Below are 27479 nucleotides of genomic sequence, written 5' to 3' on the forward strand. Positions count from 1 at the left end.
TGGATTTTGAAATGATCTTTGTGAATTAAATTGCTGGTTGGTAAATTGAGACCTGTTAGGATATGAGGCGCGGCCGGGAAAGCGGCCTCTACCTTTCCCAGCCTGGTCAGAAAAACGTTCTTGATGAAAAATCTTTTTCATGGATGTACAAACTTTATTCAAATTAGAGAAGGTATTTACATAACTGTTAAGTTCCTTAATAAATGTGTCTCCAAATAAAAGGCCATTAGTATCTGTATGAATTTCATTAATTGCGAAATCACACACCTTGGGGTTGATACGTCTAAGAATATTTCGTCTGCGTTCGGTATACATCGCAGAGTTAGCGTTGCCCAGAAAACTGAGCATCCTCTGAAGCCATTCTCTGACTAAAACCGGATCAAGCAAAGAATTATCATATACAGCTTGCTCCGATAAATCAAATAGTTTAGCTAAAGGACCAATAGTGTCAAGCATTTTATCTTGACAAATTTTCCAAGTGCGGTCCATACCCTTCTTTAACTTAAAAGCTGGAGACCCTATGAATTTTAAAATTTTTGGGTCTACTTCAGGTGTAATACTAGCGTTGTTAGGAAGGATAGGTCTGGGGCATTCTGCCCTCATCTTATTTCTAGAATCCCTCTTTAAGGGTTGACGTAACTGGTAGTCAATGAATTCCGCAATATCAGATGAAGGGCACCACTCCGCAGATCTAGGGTGGTGCAGATCATCTGCATTAAACCTAGGATTTCCTAGGCAATCAAAAAATTTGACTTTTGAAGAATCTAAATGTTTAGATTTTTTAAGAGCTTTTTTAAATTTTTTAATCTTCGGAGATGCCGAAGAATCATCTGAAGAATTAGACATAATTTTCTGATTTATTAGAATTCAAAGATGAATCAGAATTAACTTCAGTATCAGAAATCTCAGATTCTTCATCATTGGCCAAAGCCTCTCCCATAAGTAACCTCTTGGGAGTAGAGGGAATTGCAGGTGTTTTCCTTCCTTTCCTGCCAGGAACAACAGAACCAGAGACAATCTGGCGAGATTTCTGTAGTAATTTTTTACTAGTTTTAATGCCACTTGAAACAGGCCTTTTTCTTTTTAAAGTCTTTTTAGTTGATTTATTAATTAATAAAGAAATCTTTTCAAGCATTGAATTCATTGATGTGTCAATCATCTTTTGAACACCCTCTGAATTAAGAGGGTTCAAATCTGAAGATTGAGACATAATTAAAATAAATAAAATTATTTAAGTTAAAATAAATTTAAAATAAACAGACAATAAATTTTATAAATAATAAAATTAAAAATTAAATTTTTTTTAAAAAAAATATATATATTGACCCCAAGGATGTGAATACACAATATAAGAAGAAATAATTTACTTAAAAAATAACATTAATAATAATACTGATAAATAATTATAAATATGGCCGAAGATGGAGACAAAGTCCATCAATAAGAAAAAAGTGTCCCAGAACAGGATAAAAAGAAACTTCAGACTAGCGTAAACTAATAAGGCAACAATGTAACCGCCATCCAACATGGAACAGCTGATTGCCGGAATGAGGGCGGAAGTAAGAAATAACTACTGCGCAATAACGGAGAGCAAAGCTGCGCATGCGCACTGGGACCGACAGTGACAAAATGGACGTCGGAACAGTGCTGCACAACGCAGCAGGGAAAAAATAGATATAAACAAGGGTAAGGTTGTTAGAAAAGTGTTAGAAACCGAACATAAGAAAAACGGAAAGGGATATAAACAAGAGTAGGTTAAAATCAAAAGAAAAAACCAACAAAAAATAAATAAACAAATATGAAAATGAAAACAAAGCCTAAAATACAATGACAAAAACAATAATAAACATATTTTAATAATAACAAATAACGAAATTTCGTCAACAACATTTATAATACAAAGAATATTATAACCAATACTTATCCTTTCAGTTGCAGTAAAAGAAAGAGGATGTATTGATGTATTTTGGACAGTTTATAGGACTCATATTCAATCTGATTGGTTATGTGATTTTAGTTTAATCAGTTCTCTATCCTTATTGGTCACTGATTTATTTGTTTACTGTCTACTTTTTAAATTTGACAGTTTGCTGTATTTTTATCTATCTTTGAATAACTGCATTTTAATAGTAAAGAAAGAGAATGCAAAATATGAGTCTCTGGTCTTGTAATAAAATCAAAAGGCCACTTCTCTCTGCTTATTCTCCTTGATCTGTCCGCAGCCTTTGACACTGTTGACCACCCTCTTTTGCTCCAAACACTCCAATCCTTCGGCATCTGTGACACAGCCCTTTCGTGGCTCTCTTCCTACCTGTCAAACCGTACCTTTAGTTTACCTTTAGCCTCCTCTGCCACTTTCTGTTAGAGTACCGCAAGGCTCTGTCCTCGGTCCCCTTCTCTTCTCAATCTACACGTCATCACTAGGTTCCCTAATAAAGTCCCACGGTTTCCAATATCATTTGTATGCCGATGACACCCAAATCTACTTAAAAATAGAAGCAGGAGCAGCACGGCAGTATTATTAAAGCAACATACTTTTATTTCACATGTAGAACATACATGCAAGAAAGGACAAAACGTCTGACATGTTTCGCGCCATCTAGTGGCGCTTCATCATAGACTAAGGATAGTACTCTGAAGCCTACGTTATATAACCGCACAGGTAATTACAGACAGAACACCTGGCACTTATACAAAACAGTTAAAAACAAATACACTTCATATTATTATACAAGTTCTCAATATTAACCCTGAGGCCAAAAGACATATCAAAAATATATATATTATAGCAACATCATGATATCAAGAAATAGAAGCAAAAATAAATGCAAAAATAAACAAAAATTCATAATGTTACTTAATTCCATATATTTATGTGGATCATAATTCATAATTCTAAACATTCAAAATTAATATGTCTATATGCTTAATGCATCATAAGAAATAGATTTAGAAAGATTACAAAATCTGGAATTTGTTAGCAAGAAATTTGAACCTGAATTTGTTATCAAGAAATTTAAAGTGACAACACCAAAAAACAAGTGCCACAAATAGATAGATATTTTCAGATTTGAATTTAGTTTTGTGACATGGACATGGATATACCTCCACTCGTTATCCAGCTGAGTGAGCTATTCTATGAATCAATATAAGTGAATATAAATTAAATTAATATAATAACAACTTGATGAATTTATATTTGTGTATATCACACATATTTTCCCTTTTGGATATATGATCTGAAAATATCTATCTATTTGTGTCACTTGTTTTATGGTGTTGTCACTTTAAATTTCTTGATAACAAATTCAGGTTCAAATTTCTTACTAACAAATTCCAGATTTTGTAATCTTTCTAAATCTATTTCTTATAATGCATTAAGCATATAGACATATTAATTTTGAATGTTTAGAATTATGAATTATGATCCACATAAATATATGGAATTAAGTAACATTATGAATTTTTGTTTATTTTTGCATTTATTTTTGCTTCTATTTCTTGATATCATGATGTTGCTATTATATATATTTTTTTGATATGTCTTTTGGCCTCAGGGTTAATATTGAGAACTTGTATAATAATATGAAGTGTATTTGTTTTTAACTGTTTTGTATAAGTGCCAGGTGTTCTGTCTGTAATTACCTGTGCGGTTATATAACGTAGGCTTCAGAGTACTACCCTTAGTCTATGATGAAGCGCCACTAGAGGGCGCGAAACATGTCAGACGTTTTGTCCTTTCTTGCATGTATGTTCTACATTTGAAATAAAAGTATTTTGCTTTAATAATACTGCCGTGCTGCTACTGCTTCTATTTTTATGTATTCCACAGCAGTTGGTTTCTGCTTTTTTAGCATTGCACCTTTTGCCCTTTTGCTATGCCCTTATGCCGGTATCCGTGGCGTCTGACGTCACTATTGTGAGCCCAGGAGGCGCCCAGTGAGGAGTTCAGATCGGCTAGCCGACACATTTGTAACCCAAATCTACTTCTCTGCACCAGACCTATCTCCTTCCTTGCTAACCCGTGTCACTAACTGTCTTTCTCACATCTCTTCCTGGATGTTCTCTCACTACCTCAAGCTAAATCTCTCCAAAACTGAGCTCCTCATTTTCCCCCCTTCTTCCAAAATCTCTACCCCCAATCTCTCTATAACTGTCGACAACTCCATCATTACCCCTACCCCGCATGCCCCATGTCTCGGGGTCACATTTTACTCAGATCTTTCTTTCACTCCTCTCATTCAGTCCTTGGCTAAAGCCTCCTGCTTCCAGCTTAAAAACATCTTTAAAATTAGACACTTCCTTACACAAGACACAACTAAGATTTTAATCCACTCTCTCATTCTTTCCCGCCTTGATTACTGCAACTCTGTCCTCTCTGGTCTCCCCACCTGTCGCAAAGCTCCTTTACAATCCATAATGAATGCCTCTGCCAGACTCACCTTCCTTACACATCGCTCTTCAGCTGCTGCACCTTTCTGCCAATCCCTTCACTGGCTTCCTCTTGCCTCCAGGATTAAACACAAAATTCTCACTCTGACATACAAAACCCTCAACTGCACTGCTCCCCCCTATATATCAGACCTTTTCTCCAGATACTCTCCCTCCCGTCCTCTTCGCTCTGCTCATGACCTCCTACTCTCCTCCTCTCTGGTTACCTCATCACACTCCCGTTTACAGGACTTCTCCAGACTGGCTCCCATCTTGTGGAACTCTCTGCCTCGCTCTACAAGACTCTCCCCTAGTTTTGAAAGCTTCAAACGCTCCCTAAAGACTCTACTGTTCAGGGATGAATACAACCTACGCTAACCTTACTTTATATCAGTTCCACTCCTCCATTGCTATCCCCTGAACCCCCTTTGCATGTAAGCCTAAGAGTCCAGCTGTTTGTAGATCACCTTCTGAAGAGCTGACTACAACAGTGCAACTCTTGGCAGGGCCCTCTACCCATTTGATCCCTTTAATTGTTTTGTTGTAGTCCGCATTTGTTTATAGCGCTGAGGAATCTGTTGGCGCTCTACAAATAACCGATAATAATAATTTCTCAGAATTTATAAATAAAATAAAAAAATTATGAAGATAAATTATATAAATATATATATATTAACTGAATTATTTAAATAATTTCTATTTTAGAAAAAAATAAAAAAGTATATTGTGGTTTATGTATTTTAAACATTCACTTTTAATAATTTTATGTTTTCACATACACTGCAATCAGCATATTTAGCATATAAATACAAATCTATTTTGATTAAACTTTTTTTTGCATAAATTATGCAAATTAAATATTTCACAATTCTCAATTTTAGACATTTCTATAAAAATGAGATCAAACACATTCAAATTGCTTTTCTAAAACTTCTAATTTTATATTATTGAAATATCATTTTATATTCATGGTAATTTTAATTGCAATTTGACTATCAAAATTGCTTTTTATAAACTTAAGCAAAACATTAACAGAAAAAAAAAACATATTTCCTTAACAAAGATTGTAAAAAAAAATATTTTCAATAAGTTTTTAATATTACTATTTTAATCAGATTGTTAGAATTGGTCATCATATTTTCACAGTCTTAACAAATTCCACATTTATAATAAAATTGAAATAAGCAAAACTGTCAGGACTGAAAAATTAGATAAGCATATGCAAGGTTGAGAAATAAGAAAAGAATGTTTATATATGCTTTTGTCTAAGGATTATATAGCTTTTCTTTGGAATCATGCTGAAAAAACTGCCAACTCTTGTCAATCACTTGATTATATACCTGACAGGCCGCATTTAGGCAGAGAATTAGGTGTATGGCTCAGGTCTAGTAAACCTAATTGTTGATAAATAAAAGAAAATTCCACAGCCTAATGGAAATGAGAAAAAGCAACTGGATGCACAATGTTTTGTTTTCCATCTTTCACCTTCTATTTATCAGTTTCTGATTGACATGTTGGTTCAGACTTTAACCCTATAAACTCACTGTAAGCCCCATAAACCATTTTTCTATGATAACTTCCTAGAATTTACATCAAGTGCAAGATTAAGGGACAATTTGAATAAACCAAGTTTTCTTTACCACATACAATATAATTTATTGCAGCTAAAATAAATAAACAATATAATAGTTTCTCTGACATTGCTGTGCTCATTATATATGATTAATGCTTTAATCTCAATTATATTACAATTAAAGTAAAGATTTTTAAAAATGAGAAGTTTTTATTATGTAAACTGTTTTAAAAGCTGTAGGCCAGTGTAGGGCAGAAACAGAAGGTTACTTTCATGTTAATAGCATTGAGTAAGAATATAAATTGAACAATTTGTGGACCTTTAGAGCAATTGCTACTTGACAGCCAAAATCTGTCATGATTTTACATCATGCTTACAAATGGCCCTTTTGAGAATATATTCTAAAAGTTTGTTAATGTTTTATGTGGTTACATTTTTTCTACCTGACATTTTAAGAATGTCAAATTATTTCTTGTACATCTTTTCTGTGACTTGATTTGTAAAAATGTTGGGGCAAATATAGGATATGGATTCTGCTGTCAGATATCAATAAGTAGTTACATCATGTCCATTCTTTATCCCAATTATTCTTAATATGACACAAAAGGCATGTTTTCTTTAATTTGGCTAAAAGATGTTGTTTTAAAAGTTTTCGTATTTTAATAGATGCTGCTGACCCCAATAAACATATTTTTTGCATTTTTAGGGCACTCATTGTCAGATTCTGAATATAGATTTAAAGAAATGTTATTACATTTTTATTAAAAATATGTTATCATGTTTATTTGCTTCTACTGACTGTTATTTAACTCCTTAAAGGGATAATCTAATAATCTAATAAAATAATTACTAACTATGGTGTCAAATACAATCCTTTAGAAAAAGTTCTAATGATCTTCTACACCAGTGGCTAGAGTTAGTAATGCAAAGATTACATGCACCAATGAATTAGCATCTCATTTTTTCAGTCTAATATCCAATTAAATGCAGTAGAATAGCATAAACAACAACTGTATAATAAAAAGAAAATGCAAAATAAATTATTCTGATTTTCAAATATGCAGTAGATTTTTTTCAAACTTTTCTTTCACATCCCGGCATTCTGTATCATGCATAATGCAAACAATACAGCATTGGTCACTCCTAAATTGTGCACACAAAGAGGGGATTACTGCTTATCCATAGCTGTAAAAATCTTCCAAATACTCCACAGCACCTGTGCATATAAATATGTATTACTCACATTTTAATGTGTGCCACAGGGTGCAACCTTGCATCTTCCCTTGACAAGGCTGCAGTTGCTATTGTGTCTAAAACTCAGTGAGGCTCACAAGGCTGCAGTTGCTATTGTGCCTACAACTCAGTAAGGCTCACAAGGCTGCAGTTGCTATTCTGTCTAAAACTCAGTGAGGCTCACAAGGCTGCAGTTGCTATTGTGGCTAAAACTCAGTGAGGTTCACAAGGCTGCAGTTGCTATTGTGTCTAAAACTCAGTGAGGCTCACAAGGCTGCAGTTGCTATTGTGTCTAAAACTCAGTGAGGCTCACAAGGCTGCAGTTGCTATTGTGTCTAAAACTCAGTGAGGCTCACAAGGCTGCAGTTGCTATTCTGTCTAAAACTCAGTGAGGCTCACAAGGCTGCAGTTGCTATTGTATCTAAAACTCAGTGAGGCTCACAAGGCTGCAGTTGCTATTGTGTCTAAAACTCAGTGAGGCTCACAAGGCTGCAGTTGCTATTGTGTCTAAAACTCAGTGAGGCTCACAAGGCTGCAGTTGCTAGTCTGTCTAAAACTCAGTGAGGCTCACAAGGCTGCAGTTGCTATTGTGTCTAAAACTCAGTGAGGCTCACAAGGCTGCAGTTGCTATTGTGTCTAAAACTCAGTGAGGCTCACAAGGCTGCAGTTGCTATTGCTTAGTGAGGCTCACCTGGATGGTAGTGCTTCCTTTGGATAAGGATGATGGCCATGGCTCCAAGACCTTGAACCTCTCAACTTTAATGCCATAGCCTGCCAAGTTTGTAGTCACTGCCAAACATGGTGAGGGCAGAAGCAGATCCACTGCCCTTGTTTTTTACACAGCAAAGCCTTACATTTTGGAACTGCTCCCCTGGGCCCTCCCCAGCACTCTCCTTCCTCTGATGCACACAACACAACCTCTAACACAGAGTGCAAGAGATGTGGTTATAGAGTAGGGGAATAGAGCAGTAGGGACTCCAGAGAAAAAAACAACACAGCCCATTAACCACAACACATCAAGCAAAAGTGGGGAGTGGTACTGAAAGATTTGGAGTGCTTTTCTTCAAACTTTGCCCTAGGCCCCAGTGGTTTATTATTACAACTCTGAGAAGAAGGCTTTTTTTATTTGGATTTTTGCAACCTGAATAAAAGAGAATTTTATTAGTGAATAATAATAATACTAATTATTTCCATATTCTTTAAACTGAAAAATTATAGAAGCACTATGCAAAGTCATTTATGGTGGCTTATATTAAAGTGCCAGTACCAATGTGACATGTAAAAGTATATAAATAAGTTATGCTAACTTTATAAAACAAATGTGAAGTAGGAATAAAGCCATATGTTTTAAATCATTATGTAACCCTGACTGTAATGTACAGGGAGTGCAGAATTATTAGGCAAATGAGTATTTTGACCACATCATCCTCTTTATGCATGTTGTCTTACTCCAAGCTGTATAGGCTCGAAAGCCTACTACCAATTAAGCATATTAGGTGATGTGCATCTCTGTAATGAGAAGGGGTGTGGTCTAATGACATCAACACCCTATATCAGGTGTGCATAATTATTAGGCAACTTCCTTTCCTTTGGCAAAATGGGTCAAAAGAAGGACTTGACAGGCTCAGAAAAGTAAAAAATAGTGAGATATCTTGCAGAGGGATGCAGCACTCTTAAAATTGCAAAGCCTCTGAAGCGTGATCATCGAACAATCAAGCGTTTCATTCAAAATAGTCAACAGGGTCGCAAGAAGCGTGTGGAAAAACCAAGGCGCAAAATAACTGCCCATGAACTGAGTGTCAGGTTTCTTTGCCTTTTGGTACTGTGCCTTTAAGAGATCTTAATTAACTGCTGTTATAAGTACCTTCACCTCCCTCACTAAACTGCCTGATATTGCCTGGTGAACTCCTTAACTGCTATTGGCTCCTGACTTCCTTCCTGTGCTGCCTGTCTTGTGTTCACTTCTGCCACGGCCTCCAGCACACTGCTCAGCTGCTCCTTCCAACCGGATCTACTTGCGGTGACGTCACACGCCATCGCTACCTCGCCTCAGCTGTTCACAGCTCCGTGTCTGACACACAGGCTGCTCTCTTGCTTCCCGGTTTGCAAACCAAATCCAAAACTACTCTCAGGTACTGCTTTGTATATACAGACTGTTTGTTTTTTCCTGCAACTTCATATTTGGGCTAGTAAACTTTTTATCTGCCACTAGTTTTTCTTTATTGTTGTGAAACTGTGTTAACACCTTACTTTCTGGCTACAGACGTCCTGGTTGAACTGCTGCATGTTTTCAGTGACAAGCTCACAGGTGGCAGCCATAGTTCAACATAACGTTTAACCCAGTTATTAACTGCTTGTTCATTTTTGGTTTGAGTTACTTTCTAAATCAAGTTATATTTTTAAAGCTAACTCTTACTACTTGCTACACACCATTACTTTCTATATTCACTTTTTAAAACAGTTTCACATTACTAATTTTTGTATGAGTATCTCAGTAGCTGTGGTTCATGTGTTAAAACAATCACACTCTTTTACAGAGTAAGCTGCTTCATCACATAATATCAGGCCCAACAATAATATGGACCCAACTGAGATGGCTACTCAAATACAAACTTTGAATCAAAAAGTGGATCTCTTAACAGAAGGTCTGACCTCCCTTAAAGCAGAAAATGACGGCTTAAAAGCGTATATAAAAGACTTTGTTGATTTAAAGCCTCGTATACAAGAACCTCAAGTTAGTGTACCTGAATACTTTTCTGGGGATAGAAAATCATTCAGGGATTTCAAAAATTCCTGCTTGTTATTGTTTACTTTAAGGCCCTATTCTTATCCTAATGACAGGGTCAAGGTTATGACTACTATATCATATTTGAGAGCAGAGCCTAGAGCCTGGGCCAATAGCTTTCTGGAAAATAATGATGATATTTTAAATTCTCTAGAATCCTTTTTCTCTGCTTTAGCTCAGCTGTATGACGATCCTTACAAACAAATAACCGCAGAGAATGCTATGCGTGCACTAAAGCAGAGAAGGAGAGATGTTGAGGAGTACATTGCTGAGTTCAAGAGGTGGGCCAAGGACACTCAGTGGAACAACCTCTCTTTGAGAAATCAATTCAGGCTTGGCCTTTCCGAAGCCATAAAAGATGAATTGTCTCGCACTGAGTTACCGCCTACCTTGGAACAGCTTATTGATCTCAGCATATGTATTGACAGAAGACTTCGCGAAAGACAGCATGAAAAAACAGCACATGATCATACATACAAAAGATTTACTCCTACTCCTTCACCAACCCCCACGAAAACTACGACTGAACCTATGGAGATTGCCTTTCTCAAGGGACCTTTAAGTAACCAAGAGAAACTTAGACGCCGCACTCTAAACCTTTGTATGTATTGTGCTTCTGATGAGCATGCTGTTAAAGATTGCCCCAACCTACTACGACAGAATAAGGGTAAGATTGGTTCCCCTTACTATTCTGTGAATTCTGACTTTAACACCACACATTATTGTAAACTTCCTCTTGTTTTTCAGTGGGAACAGCATCGCGTGACCGCCCAAGGGATAATTGATTCTGGTGCCTCCACTTCTTATATAGATGTTTGTTTCACAAATAAAAACAAAATACCATTAGTCAAAAAACTGACTCCTGTTCCTTTGAGGGGTATTGATGGCAAGGTACTATCTTCTGGACCTGTACTCTTTGAAACTATTCCTTTACTTGTCAGTTCTATTGACCATCACAGGGAGTACATCACATTTGATGTCATTTCTTCACCTGCTTTCCCTGTTATTCTAGGTTTACAGTGGTTACAGATACATGATCCTTCTATCTCATGGTCCACTCTCTCTGTTAAGTTCAATTCTGAACACTGCAAAAATTCTTGCTACCCACATTTACTTCTTCAACCCACTTCTACTGTTACATCCTCAAATATACCTACAGAATACTTACACTACTCTGATGTTTTCAGTAAGACTGAGTGTGAAAACCTGCCTCCACATCGCAAGTATGACTGCCCAATTGACATTCTCCCAGGTGCAGTCATACCTTGCGGGCATATTTTCCCTCTCTCAAAACCTGAATTAGAACACCTGAAAACCTACCTTGAGGATAATCTAAGGAAGGGTTTTATTCGTCCGTCTACCTCACCAGCTGCAGCTGGTATGTTCTTTGTTAGGAACAAAGACGGAAGTTTAAGACCCATTGTTGACTACCGACAACTCAATAAAATCACTATAAAAAACCGCTATCCTCTACCCCTCATCCCAGAGTTGATTGAGAGGTTGGTGGGGTCCAAAATATTTACCAAACTGGATCTCAGGGGGGCGTATAACTTGATACGTATGAGAGAAGGAGACGAATGGCTGACGGCATTCCGTACCCGCTATGGCCTTTACGAATACACCGTCATGCCATTCGGTCTCTGCAATGCCCCTGCCACCTTCCAATTTCTCATAAATGATATATTTAAGGATATTCTGGATACTTTCGTTGTTATTTATCTAGACGACATCCTTATATTTTCTGAAAATCTCTCTCAACACATAAATCATGTAAAACAGGTTCTATCCAGACTTAGGAGTAATTCCTTATATGTTAAAGCTGAGAAGTGTATCTTTCACTCAACCAACATTACTTTCTTGGGCTACCAAATAACAGATAAGGGTATTAGTATGGATGACGACAAGATCCAGACTATACTAAATTGGAAAGTTCCTACCACTAAGAAACAGGTACAAAGCTTCCTGGGCTTTGCCAATTTTTATAGAAAATTTATTCGAAATTTTTCTGCTTTGGCTAAACCTCTTACTTACTTGACAAAAAAAGATGTTAAGTACCGATGGACACCTCAAGCTCAACTGGCATTCGATACACTAAAAAAGAATTTTACCACAGCTCCCATTCTACGCTTTCCGGATACTGATAAGCAATTTATCTTAGAAGTAGATGCATCGGATTTCGCAGTAGGTGCCATTTTGTCACAAAGGGATGACCTACAGACACCACTACATCCAGTGGCTTACTACTCACGCAGTCTAACCATTCCAGAAACTCATTATCCTGTAGGAGATAAGGAACTCCTAGCAATTAAGGTTGCATTTGAACATTGGCGACATCTTTTAGAAGGCGCTACATTCCCTACTATTGTATATACCGATCACAGAAACCTGCAATACCTGAAATCTACAAAAAGTCTTAGTGGCCGCCATGTTCGCTGGAACCTTTTCCTTTCTAGGTTTAACTTCCTGATCACCTATAGACCTGCTGTGAAAAACGGTAAGGCTGATGCCCTCTCCAGATTACCACTAAAAGGAATTGAAACCCCATCAAATCAAAACCTAATTCCAGAAAACAAATTCCTTTTGTTTCTAACTGATTCTTTACCATTTCTCAGAGAAGAACAAAATAAAGATCAAAATAAACCCACATACCTCCTACACAAAAACCATGATCAACTGTTCTGTTATAAGGATAAAATTTATGTACCTCAAAATGTTAGACCTATTCTATTACATTCGGCACATGACTCCCTTTTAGCTGGTCACTGTGGTATTACCAAGACTGTGGATCTGATTCGACGTTCCTACTGGTGGCCTAACATGTCGTCTGAAATAGCTGCCTATGTCAACAGTTGTCAAATATGTACCATTTCTAAAAGATCAAAGATTGCACCTTATGGGTTGTTGCTGCCTATTCCTACACCATCCAAGCCATGGGAAGAAATTGCTCTAGACTATATAGTTGATCTCCCAAGCTCTTGTTCTAACACTACAATTCTGGTTGTAGTAGACCTCTTCAGTAAAATGATCCACTTAATACCATTTCACAAACTCCCCACTGCTGTGGAAACAATACAACTTCTTCTCTCTCATGTCTTCAAATTGCATGGTTTGCCAAAGAAAATTCTAACGGACCGCGGATCTCAATTCACAAGTGCTCTATGGGCTGCATTTTGTAAACATTTCTCAATTGATAAAAGGCTGTCATCCTCTTACCATCCTCAAACGAATGGCCAGACGGAGAGGAGCAACCAGTGGGTAGAACAGTTTCTACGCTCCTACTGTCATTCTAACCAACATACTTGGTCTAAACACCTACCATATGCAGAATTCGTGTTTAACAACACTAAACACTCAACCACTCAACAAACCCCGTTCTTCATCAATTATGGTTTCCATCCCAATTTCCAACTGCTACCTAATCCAGATTATACATCACCACTCATATCGGATCTGACCAATACCATTGCTTCCAATTTTTTGATTGTACAGAAAGCCATTGAAAATGCTAAAGAGATTCAGAAGAAGTATTACGATAGACGTCGAACTCCTCCTCCCTCTTATGCAGTTGGGGACCTCGTTTGGCTTTCTTCAAAGAATATTCGCTTGTCCACTCCTTCACGCAAACTGTCACCTCTATACATTGGACCGTTTCCTGTTGAGAAGGTAATCAATGTTAACGTTGTTCGTTTGACTCTACCTGATACGTTAAAAATCCACCCTACATTCCACGTGTCACTTCTCAAACCGTATCGAGTTGTTAGAGGTGATCCCTCTCATACTGTTCTCCCACGAGTATCCATAGACCCTAACATTGAGTATGAGGTGGAGTCCGTACTAGACTCCCGTCGCTTTAGAGGAGTCCTACAGTATTTAATTAAATGGAAAGGTTACTCTAGTGATCATGATTCCTGGGAACCATATTGCAATATCTCTGCTCCTAGGTTGATTTCTAGGTTCCATCAGAGGAATCCGGACCGGCCTCGTCCATGAGCCGCGGAGCTGCTCCTTGGGGGGGGTGTCCTGTCAGGTTTCTTTGCCTTTTGGTACTGTGCCTTTAAGAGATCTTAATTAACTGCTGTTATAAGTACCTTCACCTCCCTCACTAAACTGCCTGATATTGCCTGGTGAACTCCTTAACTGCTATTGGCTCCTGACTTCCTTCCTGTGCTGCCTGTCTTGTGTTCACTTCTGCCACGGCCTCCAGCACACTGCTCAGCTGCTCCTTCCAACCGGATCTACTTGCGGTGACGTCACACGCCATCGCTACCTCGCCTCAGCTGTTCACAGCTCCGTGTCTGACACACAGGCTGCTCTCTTGCTTCCCGGTTTGCAAACCAAATCCAAAACTACTCTCAGGTACTGCTTTGTATATACAGACTGTTTGTTTTTTCCTGCAACTTCATATTTGGGCTAGTAAACTTTTTATCTGCCACTAGTTTTTCTTTATTGTTGTGAAACTGTGTTAACACCTTACTTTCTGGCTACAGACGTCCTGGTTGAACTGCTGCATGTTTTCAGTGACAAGCTCACAGGTGGCAGCCATAGTTCAACATAACGTTTAACCCAGTTATTAACTGCTTGTTCATTTTTGGTTTGAGTTACTTTCTAAATCAAGTTATATTTTTAAAGCTAACTCTTACTACTTGCTACACACCATTACTTTCTATATTCACTTTTTAAAACAGTTTCACATTACTAATTTTTGTATGAGTATCTCAGTAGCTGTGGTTCATGTGTTAAAACAATCACACTCTTTTACAGAGTAAGCTGCTTCATCACACTGAGAAAAGTCAAGCGTGCAGCTGCCAAGATGCCACTTGCCACCAGTTTGGCCATATTTCAGAGCTGCAACATCACTGGAGTGCCCAAAAGCACAAGGTGTGCAATACTCAGAGACATTGCCAAGGTAAGAAAGGCTGAAAGACGACCACCACTGAACAAGACACACAAGCTGAAACGTCAAGACTGGGCCAAGAAATATCTCAAGACTGATTTTTCTAAGGTTTTATGGACTGATGAAATGAGAGTGAGTCTTGATGGGCAAGATGGATGGGCCCGTGGCTGGATTGGTAAAGGCCAGAGAGCTCCAGTCCGACTCAGACGCCAGCAAGGTGGAGGTGGAGTACTGGTTTGGGCTGGTATCATCAAAGATGAGCTTGTGGGGCCTTTTCGGGTTGAGGATGGAGTCAAGCTCAACTCCCAGTCCTACTGCCAGTTTCTGGAAGACACCTTCTTCAAGCAGTGGTACAGGAAGAAGTCTGCATCCTTCAAGAAAAACATGATTTTCATGCAGGACAATGCTCCATCACACGCGTCCAAGTACTCCACAGCGTGGCTGGCAAGAAAGGGTATAAAAGAAGAAAATCTAATGACATGGCCTCCTTGTTCACCTGATCTGAACCCCATTGAGAACCTGTGGTCCATCATCAAATGTGAGATTTACAAGGACGGAAAACAGTACACCTCTCTGAACAGTTTCTGGGAGGCTATGGTTGCTGCTGCACGCAATGTTGATGGTGAACAGATCAAAACACTGACAGAATCCATGGATGGCAGGCTTTTGAGTATCCTTGCAAAGAAAGGTGGCTATATTGGTCACTCATTTGTTTTTGTTTTGTTTTTGAATGTCAGAAATGTATATTTGTGAATGTTGAGATGTTATTTTGGTTTCACTGGTAAAAATAAATAATTGAAATGGGTATATATTTGTTTTTTGTTAAGTTGCCTAATAATTATGCACAGTAATAGTCACCTGCACACACAGATATCCCCCTAAAATAGCTATAACTAAAAACAAACTAAAAACTACTTCCAAAACTATTCAGCTTTGATATTAATGAGTTTTTTGGGTTCATTGAGAACATGGTTGTTGTTCAATAATAAAATTAATCCTCAAAAATACAATTTGCCTAATAATTCTGCACTCCCTGTAGTAAAGGTAACAGAGCTATTCCAGCACAATTATGAGAAATGATTTGTTAACCATGTTAAGATAATGTTAAGATAAAGATTGTGGAGGGCCATACAGTATACCATAGCAGTTTTTATCTTTGTTATCTTGGCCTGAGTTGCTGGTGTAGTCGGCTAAATTCTATGGGGCCGAATTATCATGCTCTGAATTGAGCTTCATGCTTCAGGCTCACTGGAAACAGTAGTTATGAAGCAGCGATCTAAAGTCTGCGGTCTTCAATCCGCCTGATCCTATAAGATTGGGCTGATTGACACCCTCTGCTGTAATTAAAAAGTTACTACGCATAAGATAATTTTTTAAACGTCCTTCCTTTTATGTCTCTTTTAAAAGAAAATAAGAAAAATATGCTTGTCCTTTTTTTGGTGACTTTACCTTTCTTGCATATATATTTTTTTCCTCTTAAATTCTAATTAAACATATTTTGTAAAATCATATGCTTCATTTTTTTTCTATTTGTGGATAACTTTGAAATGTAGAATAAAAAAAGTGGTCAAATATATATATATATTGAGGTAAATATAATTTTTTATATTTAGTATGCAAAGAAACAAATGTTCATAACTTTTTTTTTTCTGTTTAGGAAACAGAGGAAACTATAGAAGCCAAACAACCACATGTGGAAGGGATTTTAACTAAGGGACATCAACTGTATGCCCAGCAATCAGCAGCACACCCAACAAAGGTAAAACAATGTTAAAGAAGAAGTAAATAATGTTTCAGTAAAATCTTTTGAAGTTTAAACTACAAATAGTAGGGAATGTATGCTGCTTGCTACTGTGTCCATTTACTGGAATGACTACCTTTTGTGAACTGGTGGTATGTGATTAGTTCCCACAAGTCAACGCAAATGTAAAAAATCAAAATAGAAATGTCATTAAAATTAAATTTATTTATATCCTATATACTTTTGTTAGAATGAAGAAAAATGCATAAAAACTGCTTCTAATTCAAATATTCTCAGCATTACCTATAATTTAAAAGATGCATTTTTTCAGGATGTACATTACATATTTTTTTATTGTTGTTTTTTTATTACATTGATGTTCCTGGAAGTTTAAAATGTACAGATTTAGTTTTCTTTCTTTTTTTTTTTTTATTATTGGAGAAGTCGATAACTACTTTATCTAGTGTATTACTAGATCCATTGTCCTTAAGCATAAAAATTGCATTATAGTAACATCAATAAAATTTAAACATGTTGCTTTTCTAATAATCTGAACCAGTGATCTCATCTCCTCTGGGAAAACACGCAAAACCATTTTCAACAGTAACAAATATATTGAATACCACAAGAAAACAGATGAGAAATATCCTATACAAATCATGTATTTATTTTATAAAAATCTCTACCCTACTGAAAGTTATATAAGAGAAAGTAAAAAAACAACTGATATTACACAAGCTGTGAGAAGATTTTGGCTGTCTGATTTCAACAATCATGCTCAACTGTATTTACGTTAGGCCAGAAAGACAACTCATTTTCATTGTATCATCATTTTCTGCATAGAAAAAGTTTTAAACATCCAGTGCATCCAGTTATTCTCTACATTTAAGGGCAAAATAAATCCAGCTAAATATCTTGACAAAAAAATTGTAGTCCTACATATTTAATAAGATCTAAACATCAACAATAAACAATATAAATAACTCAACCCAGGGTTGAATTTCTCATGAGCCCATACAGGCAGATTACAGGAAGTATGACAATTATTTAGGGGAATAAGAAGGCATCGTGAAAAAAAAAATTCAATTCTATTTTTCTGTCTTCTGGGTAATACTGTAGGTAAAAAATATAACTAGAGTTGCAAACAATGGGCTTGATTACGAGTGGAGCACTATTTATTGCTCCCGCACACACTCTTACTTCGTTAGAAGTAAGCTTTTTGTGAGCGTTGGATACCTTGCATATTACAAGTTTAAAGTAAAACGTTTTCACTCGAGCGCTGACCCAATGTTCACAAAAAGCAAAAGTAAGAATATTGTGACCTGGTCCCCCTTAGACTTCAATGGAGCGTGAAAAGCTTAAAAATGCCCAACAAGTAGTGCAAACTCAATCACGTTTAACCAAGTGTGCTAATACATCATTAAATATTAATATTTCCCATTCCAATGTTTTTTACATAGAAGAATATGTTCTATTTATTAATAAATACATATTTATATAGTTCTCTCTCTCTCTCTCTCTCTCTGTGTATATATATATATATATATATATATATAAAATGTTTATTTGATCAATTATATATCTATACATAGATAGAGAGATAGATACATACATATTCTCTTATGTGAAAAACATTGGAATGTGAAATATTTGCAGTAAATGCACAATTAAACAAAAAAATATAAATATTGCATAGATATGATTTTACTTTTTTCCAGCTACTTGACTGCATAAGACTCGATTGCACTGATATATATAAATATATATATATATATATATATATATATATATATATATATATATATATATATATATTTATATTTGTGTACAGATGTGTGTGTATGTGTATATATATATATATATATTTATATATATATATATATATATATATATATATAAAAATATATACATTTATAAACATGTTTAGATGTGTATATATGAATCTCTATGTTAAAGCCCTTTGCAGTTCTTTTTTGTATAACACCTGAGAGCTCATATCTTTGAGCCCTTATAACTTTTTAATACAATTTTTTTTAAAATAAATTTTAATAGTTGGTGTTATTATGACTGTAACTTTTCTTTTAATGTATTTTTTATATATTTTGTGCAACTTTTTATTCGAGCGTAACAGTTAACCAGATCTAACGTGTTTACTTTCAACTTGTAATATGCATTCAAAGAGCCTTGATAAACCCCTTATCACTCATGTGCAACTGTTAGCTTGCCACTCGTAATCTATGACTCTTCTAGTAAAAACAACATTTCTACCAAAGTATGCTATGGCTTTAAACTAGTTTAATAGTAAAAGAATAAATGGAAGTTTCTTTGCACTCTCGTTTTTTCCTCTCCAAATATTTGCTCTCTTCTTATTCCAAAAAATAAAAGTTTTTCTGTAACTGATTAGATACATATTTAAAATATATGCATTAGCTGTTGCAACTTTCTTTTGTAGTCAAAACAATTCACAGACTTGTTTGACAACTAAAAACATAATATATAATCTAGTCTAAAATGTGATATATTGAAAAATAATAAAATTACATTATTACTGTATTATGGGCCAGATTACAAGTTGAGCGCAAAATATTGTTTACACAAACGCGATATTTGCGCTTAACTTAGTAATACCAGTGCACTTAAGTGAAGTGAAATACAAATATATGTATATATTTATAGAGAACGCGCAGTCCCCATCCATACACCACAATGTGAAGGCACTTTTCAGTGCCATTTTTTTTCTAACACCCAGCAACTTTAACCCCTAGAAACTGCTTGATGCAGTTTTTTTTTTTAACCAAAAAACCAAAATGCTACAATTTTTTTATTTCATTAAACAAACCTCATAAATTTTTTGGGGGCTTTTGGGAGACTTTTAAAAAATGAACCAGAGGTCTGACCTCTGTTTAATTTTTGTTGCTCGAATTGCTACCACGGGCTCACTGTAGCAATAAGAAGCTACTTGTAATGGCTGGTTATTTATTGCGCCATTTACGGGCAAGCAATAAATTAGTGCTCCATTTCTAGCCCCACTTCTAGCCCTATATCGATGAAATCCTTAATAGTGTAGGAATAAACTGAAGTTTCTTTGCACTATCATATTTGCTTTCCAAATATTTTGCTCCTATTCCAAAAAATGAAAGTTGTTTTTTTAACTAATTAGATAATACATTTTTACAATATATGCATTGGCTGCTGTAACTTTCATTTGCAGTAAAAAAAAAAAAAACACACAATATACAGTATGTCTAACGTGAAATATAGAAATTTAAGGCAATTACATTATTTTTGTATTATATTTGTTTTACATGACATCTATTAGTAATTTAAAAATAAGAATTCTATTATTTCAGCAGATCATAAATTTTTAAAAAAGTTGACTCATAAGGAACTTGAATAATATGCTTATTTCGAATACACTTCAAGCTATATAAAATTACATTATCTACCATGAATTATTATCTCATTCCGCATATCACAGAGCAAACTAGTTTCTATAACAGAAAAGCAAAAATTGTACTCACTGCTATGGGAAAAGTAATTGGTACAGTGAAGAGTAAATGTTCTTTCAGACGCACAATAGCACTTAAAGAGGTCTTAACCCGAAGTAGGAAGCCAACACTATATTCCAGAAGTAATACAGCAGTAAACTCCTCCTAATAAAGAGAAAACCCATAGTAATCAAGGCATGCTGAGGCTTATTACTGATAATGACCGCGTTGCTAGTTGGCCCATCACTTTGCATACTTCAATTTATCATCATTAAAAATTCTTTAAACTTAGTAGTATTAGTATGACACACACATCTGCTGATTCCTCATAAAATGGAGGTGCTGAAGCCTAGAAAAATACCTATGCTTACATTACCATTTTGATAAAACAGATAAAATAAAAACAATAATCATACATCATACAGATATTAGGTATCTCACATTTTGCCACTACCTCTATATGTTAACCCTTCTTGAATTAGCCATTTAAATGCTAGCAACATGAAAAACAACATAAACACAAAGACAAAATATCACATTGTTAGAACCATATGTATTTGAAATACAATTAAAACAATGTTAGAAATAAAGACTTAAAAGATATTTCATTTTTAACCAAAACTTGTTAATGCTGAACTTTTTTTAATTAGCCATATAGAACAAGTCTCTGGTGAAGAGAAGTTAAACTCTCACAAAAGACATTATACATTACTGTGTGTTGTTAGTCTGTAATGCAGTAAACTAAGCTATTCCACCACAATTGAATTGCATTCAGTTGCTTATTCTGTAAGGGTGATTCAAATAAACATTAATACAGGCTATTAAAAATGTCCTTCATGTACAATTTTCATTTGCCTTTATAATGAAAAGGTATTCAAGGTTCCTATCACTTCTATAAAGCAAACTCTCTTTCTCTATGAGCCAGGTTTGGGCTATTTTTTTCTTTGTTTAGCAAACTAAAATAATTCTGGACAAAAATAAAAAATGATTACACAAGAAAATCGCAATATATATTCCTACATACTGATAGATTTGGGTTTTCCAGGACATATACTGTATAAGAGAAGATGGGACTGGCAAGATTATTTAAAAAATGCAGGCATTAATGACCTGAAAGTGTTAGATGGCAATGAAATATTAAATGAGTTTTAATATACTTAATAAGTGAGGTGGCTTATTAGAAGTTCAGCTATTGAGTGAGATAGCTGAATGTGGTGGTGATCTTTATGATGTATTAGAATTCGGATAGCTGTGTGACAAGATGACATTATTGATAAGGGTTATTGTGGTTAATAGGGGATCATACAGGGTTTATGCATACACATTTTGTGACTTTTCAAACATGGTAACTTCTCAAGTGAGAAATGTATAAATAGACCAAAGAGAACAAGCTTGGAGAACTATTGGGAAAGAGAAACCAAGCTAAGTGTGTAGAATATAATATAGTCCTCTTTGGCTATTGATCTAGATGGAAAGGGGAAGTTCATAGGGCTTGACTGCAAGTGAAGCACAATCAATAGCTGAGGCCATAAAAAAAATAATGCAAAATCTGGTATCACAAGTGGATGCTTAAATATGTTAACCAAAGTATCTTAACACAGCTGAATCTTTTTAGAGCATCCTACACTTTTAACGGATAGGGCAGGGAGTGTTATAAGCACACATTGTGCTTGTATTTTAAGTGGTGAGTTAAGTGTTTTGCTTGAGGGCAATCCAAAATACCACTGCAAAATTTAGCGCTTTTTAAGACCTGAAGTGAACAATTATTATTATTATTATTATTATTATTATTAAGGGTGTAGCATAGAACTTCATGTAGAACTCTATTACTATCACACCATTGGCCTAGCGCACCCTCTGCTTAGTGTACCATTGCATTTGAGCAATAGCCATCATGAATTGTATTATGTGCACCCATAGAAGTCTTCTATGTTAGAGATATAACGCACCTGCACTATCCAACATGCAGATGTTAGTGTTCCCTAGGCTATCACTCAAGCAATAAAAAAAAACACGTTTAACATGAGAGCAAAAATAGAAGCGCTATTAATTGCATAGTTAATTCTCAATAGCACTAATATTTTTGGGCTCCACTTGTAATCTAGGCCATCATTTTTTGATAAAGTTACACATTATGTAGCGGTGATTCATTCTTTTGTGATAGAAAAAAAAGTTAAATAAAAGAGAGGAAGTCGGTAAAGTCAAGAAAATAGATTTTATTTCAGCATTGCAGTCCAAATAACCTTATCTGTTGGGAGATCGCAGAGGTTTGATAAAGTACAGTGATAGATTTATTGTGAAAGTCACTAGTGAAATAATGCAATGATTTATTGAGGGAAGATGCAGTGATGAGAAGAGAGGGAAATTTAGAAAGGAAATTTACAATACAGAAACAGGTCAAAATTAAGAAGAGCAATAATAATAAAAAGGGAAATAAAAATATTCATTCATATTTGCTTTACACGTGATATTGAGGCATTTACACTTAGTGAAAAGATGTAAATATGGTTATGCATATACTGCAAATATATAGCAGGTATTGAAGTAGTTTGCTTTGGAAAAAAACAAAAAAAACATTGGAATGAAGATTGGTTGGCTGAAGTTGTTGTCTTTCATACCTTCTTTTTGTTTACAGCATGCCCCAGAGATATAAGCATGAAAGCACTACAGGTTGCAGAGAAAGTTAAAAATGAGTATAGGGAGATATAGATTAGTGGGGCGGCTCAGGCAGTTTATAAAGTGGGAATATAAGAGAAAGTGGAGGAGAAAATGTATAAAACATAGACGCTGTATAAGGAAATACTAAAGAATGCAGAGAACTGTAAAAGGAGTTCACTGACATAAAAGTAGTCATAAAAATAAGCCATCAAATGAAAAAGCCGTTTCAGAGGTACAGATTGTAGAAACTATAAAATTGTGACCATCCCATGGTAAAAGGGACATTCCGGTCAAAATTTAAATGCACATAGATTAATTATATCTTTGAATAGAAACATATTTGCAAAATACATGTATTGGCAAACATGCTTCAAGTAAAAGTTGTCACTATTTTAGCTTGAACATGTTTCTGTGCATGTGAAGAATAGCCACCTTCAGAGGCAGTGAATCAAAAGTGATACTCAAGCTGCCATCATGAACGCAAACATATTTGTCTATGACAAAAAAGAATGTGCCAGATTGTGTACACATCAATACTCAATAATGGACAAACCTTATCAATACCTGACTGAGAGTCTTCACTTAATAGACATCACTGTGTCATAAGTAAGACAAAGTATCTAGAATTTTAATTCAGAGTTCAGATGCAAAGTTCTGTTCACAGATTATACATTTGGGCCAGAAGGTTGAAATAATGGTTTGCAATGTAATTAAAAAATACTTTAATAATAATCAGTATATACACCATAAGCCCCATTTATGAAAGTAAAGTCAAATAATGTTTCCAGACAGTGAACCTGCCCACCAATCTGGCAGTATCCACTGGTTGGCAGAGTTTATACAAGCAAACGTTTCTGCAGGTCTTCCCCCTTTTCTTGAGCAATCAGTAATGTGGAAGCATGAATTATCAATCAACATGGACAGATTTGTTTTATTGATTTAACTTTGCACCTCTGGGGTGGAGTAAAGGTCAGGAAGAAGTGGTTTTATGATTTCTGCCTCATAACTTACGGTTGCAGGCTCCACAGCGACATAAATATAGCCCTATTTTGCATTTACCTTATTTAATTTTTCTTCACTAACATATACCATTCTTACAATTTTACATAAAAATAATCTAAAAACATTGTTAGCTTGTAGAAAATATTTGGTTATCTTTAAAGGAAAATTGAAAACATGGTACTACTCAAAAAGTCAAACCAAACTTAAAAACTGTCACCTAGATTACGAGTTTTGCGTTAACAGGGGTGCGGTGCTAACGAGCAGTTTAAGCTCACCGCTCACCTACAGACAGCGCTGGTATTACGGATTTTTACAAACCCGGCGTTAGCCGCAGAAAAGTGAGCGAAAAGCAAAATTTAGCGCCACATCTCACCTCAATACCAGCGCTGCTTATGGTAGCGGTGAGCTGGCTAAACATGCTTGTGCATGATTTCCCCATTGGAACACTTGCAAAAAAGCAGCGTAAAGCTCCTAATGCAGCCCCATTGATTCCCATGGGGAAATACTTTTTATGTCTACACCTAACACCCTAACATGAACCCCGAGTCTAAACACCCCTAATCTTACACTTATTAACCCCAATCTGCCGCCCCCGACATCGCCGCAACATACATTATATTATTAACCCTTAATCTGCTGCTCCAGACACTGCCTCAACCTACATTATATGTATTAACCCCTAATCTGCTGCCCCAAACATTGCCAAACCCTACATTTTATTTATTAACCCCTATACTAATAGTTACATTGTAGCTAGCTTAGGGTTTATTTTTATTTTACAGGTAAATTTGTCTTTATTTTAACTAGGTAGCTATTAAATAGTTAATAACTATTTAATAACTATTCTACCTAGTTAAAATAAATACAAAGTTGCCTGTAAAATAAAAATAAATCCTAAAATAGCTACAATGTAAGTATTAGTTATATTGTAGCTATCTTAGGGTTTATTTTATAGGTAAGTATTTATTTTTAAATAGGAATTATTTAGTTAATTGTAGTAATTTTATTTAGATTTATTGTAATTATATTTAAGTTAGGGGGTGTTAGGGTTAGGGTTAGACTTAGGGGTTAAGAACTTTAATATAGTAGCAGCGACGTTGGGGCAGCAGATTAGGGGTTAATAAATGTAGGTAGGTGGCAGCGATGTTAAGGACGGCAGATTAGTGGTTAATAAAATTTAACTAATGTTTGCGAGGCGGGAGTGCGGCGGTTTAGGGGTTAATATATTTATTATAGTGGCGGCGATGTCCAGTTCATCAGATTAGGGGTTAAAATATTTATTATAGTGTTTTTGATGTGGGGGGGGGGCCTCGGTTTAGGGGTTAATAGGTAGTTTATGGGTGTTAGTGTACTTTTTAGCTTTAGTTAAGAATTTTATACTACGGCGTTAGACCATAAAACTCTTAACTACTGACTTTTAAATGGGGTACCAGGCTTGACAAGAGAGGGTCTACCGCTCACTTTTTGGAAGACTCGTAATACCGGCGCTATGCAAGTCCCATTTAAAAAATAGGATACGCAATTGATGTAAGTGGATTTGCGGTATTTTCGAGTCTGGCCAAAAAAGTGAGCCGTACACCTGTACCTGCAAGACTCGTAATACCACTCAACGCTGCTTTTTAAAGCTAACACAAGACTCGTAATCTAGCCGTGTGTTTGTTAGAAGAACAAAAATATATCTCACTTTTTTTTAGCTCTGAATTGAATTATTTATGTTTTCACCAACTCATCTTCTACTTCTATGACCTTGGGCAAGTTACTTCACCTACCCAAAATAGTGTTTCAGAAGAAAGTAAATACTGCAAGCAATATTGTGTTTGCAAAGAAGAATGGATTAGACTTTTGTATTTTAAGTTAGACTCGGCAATTCCAGCACTTTTATTTGGCTTGACATATAAATATTCTTTTTGCTATTTTTATTTTTAATGCAGCTTGTTTCAAGTTCTGAGGCTTCACTTTCTAAATAACTGTGAATGCCCATGGCCTATATTTATTCTCATGGGACAGACATGAAATCAGTAACAGATTTGTAGATACATTATGAAAGTTAAGTGTGGAGATTTATTTATTAACTTACGCCTAGATTACAAGTTTTATGAGTGAAAAAGCAATGTTAATGCTTTTTTTCACTACTGCTGGTGTTATGAGTCTTGCAGGTATAGCTGTCCCACACACTTTTTTGGCCAGAACGCAACATAACTACCGCAGCTTTTAAAAAGTCCTTTTTCAATGGGACTTCCACAGCGCCGGTATTACCTGTCCAGCAAAAAAGTGAGAGCGGTACAGCCTATACCATCAAGATCCATACTGTAAACTGAAAGTCAGTAGTTATGGGTTTTATGCTACAACGCTGTAACATAAAACTCATAAAGTGCTAAAAAGTACACTAACACCCATAAACTACCTATTAACCCCTAAACCGAGGCCCTCCCGCATTGCAAACACTAAAATAAAATTATTAACCCCTAATCTGCCACTCTGGACATCGCTGCCACTATAATAAACATATTAACCCCTAAACCGCTACACTACCGCATCGCAAACACCAACGCCTAGATTTAGAGTTCTGCGGCCAAAGGGATGCGTTAGCTACTCATGCTTTTTTCTGGCCATACCTTTTAAATACCGCTGGTATTGAGAGTTCACAGAATGGCTGCGTTAGGCTCCAAAAAAGGAGCGTAGAGCATATTTAACGCAACTTCAACTCTCGATACCAGCGGTGCTTACGGACGCGGCCAGCTTAAAAAACGTGCTCGTGCACGATTCCCCCATAGAAAACAATGGGGCTGTTTGAGCTTAAAAAAAAACCTAACACCTGCAAAAATGCAGTGTTCAGCTCCTAAAGCAGCCCCATTGTTTGCTATGGGGAAACACTTCCTACGTCTGCACCTAACACTCTAACATGTACCCCGAGTCTAAACACCCCTAACCTTACACTTATTAACCCCTATTCTGCCGCCCCCTCTATCGCTGACACCTGCATATTTTTTTAACCCCTAATCTGCCGCTCCGTAAACCGCCGCTACTTACATTATCCCTATGTACCCCTAATCTGCTGCCCCTAACACCGCCGACCCCTATATTATATTTATTAACCCCTAATCTGCAGCCCAAAAATGTCGCCTCCACCTGCCTATACTTATTAACCCCTAATCTGCCGTCCGCACGCCGACGCTACTATAATAAAGCTATTGACCCCTAATCCGCCTCACTCCCGCCTCAATAACCCTATAATAAATAGTATTAACCCCTAATCTGCCCTCCCTAACATCAAGTATTAACCCCTAATCTGCCGATCGGAGCTCACCGCTACTCTAATAAATTTTTTAACCCCTAAAGCTAATTTTAACCCTAACCCTAACACCCCCCTAAATTAAATATAATTTTATTCTAATGAAATAAATTAACTCTTATTAAATAAATTATTCCTATTTAAATCTAAATACTTACCTGTAAAATAAACCCTAATATAGCTACAACATAAATTATAATTATATTATAGCTATTTTAGGATTAATATTTATTTTACAGGCAACTTTGTATTTATTTTAACCAGGTACAATAGCTATTAAATAGTTAAGAACTATTTAATAGCTAAAATAGTTAAAATAATTACAAAATTACCTGTAAAATAAATCCTAACCTAAGTTACAATTAAACCTAACACTACACTA

At 35.8% G+C, this 27479-nt stretch overlaps 1 protein-coding gene across 1 annotated transcript in view; it reads left to right on the forward strand.

Annotated features, from left to right (window-relative positions):
• DMD (dystrophin) overlaps positions 1 to 27479 on the forward strand; it is a 4487195-nt gene that overhangs the window by 2979364 nt on the left and 1480352 nt on the right. The window contains exon 49 of the mRNA XM_053707599.1: positions 16574 to 16675. Coding sequence (XP_053563574.1) covers positions 16574 to 16675 — 102 coding nt within the window. The remainder of the gene's footprint in view (positions 1 to 16573; positions 16676 to 27479) is intronic.

The sequence above is a fragment of the Bombina bombina genome, chromosome 3 (genome assembly GCF_027579735.1).
Source record: "Bombina bombina isolate aBomBom1 chromosome 3, aBomBom1.pri, whole genome shotgun sequence".
Lineage (NCBI taxonomy): Eukaryota > Metazoa > Chordata > Amphibia > Anura > Bombinatoridae > Bombina > Bombina bombina.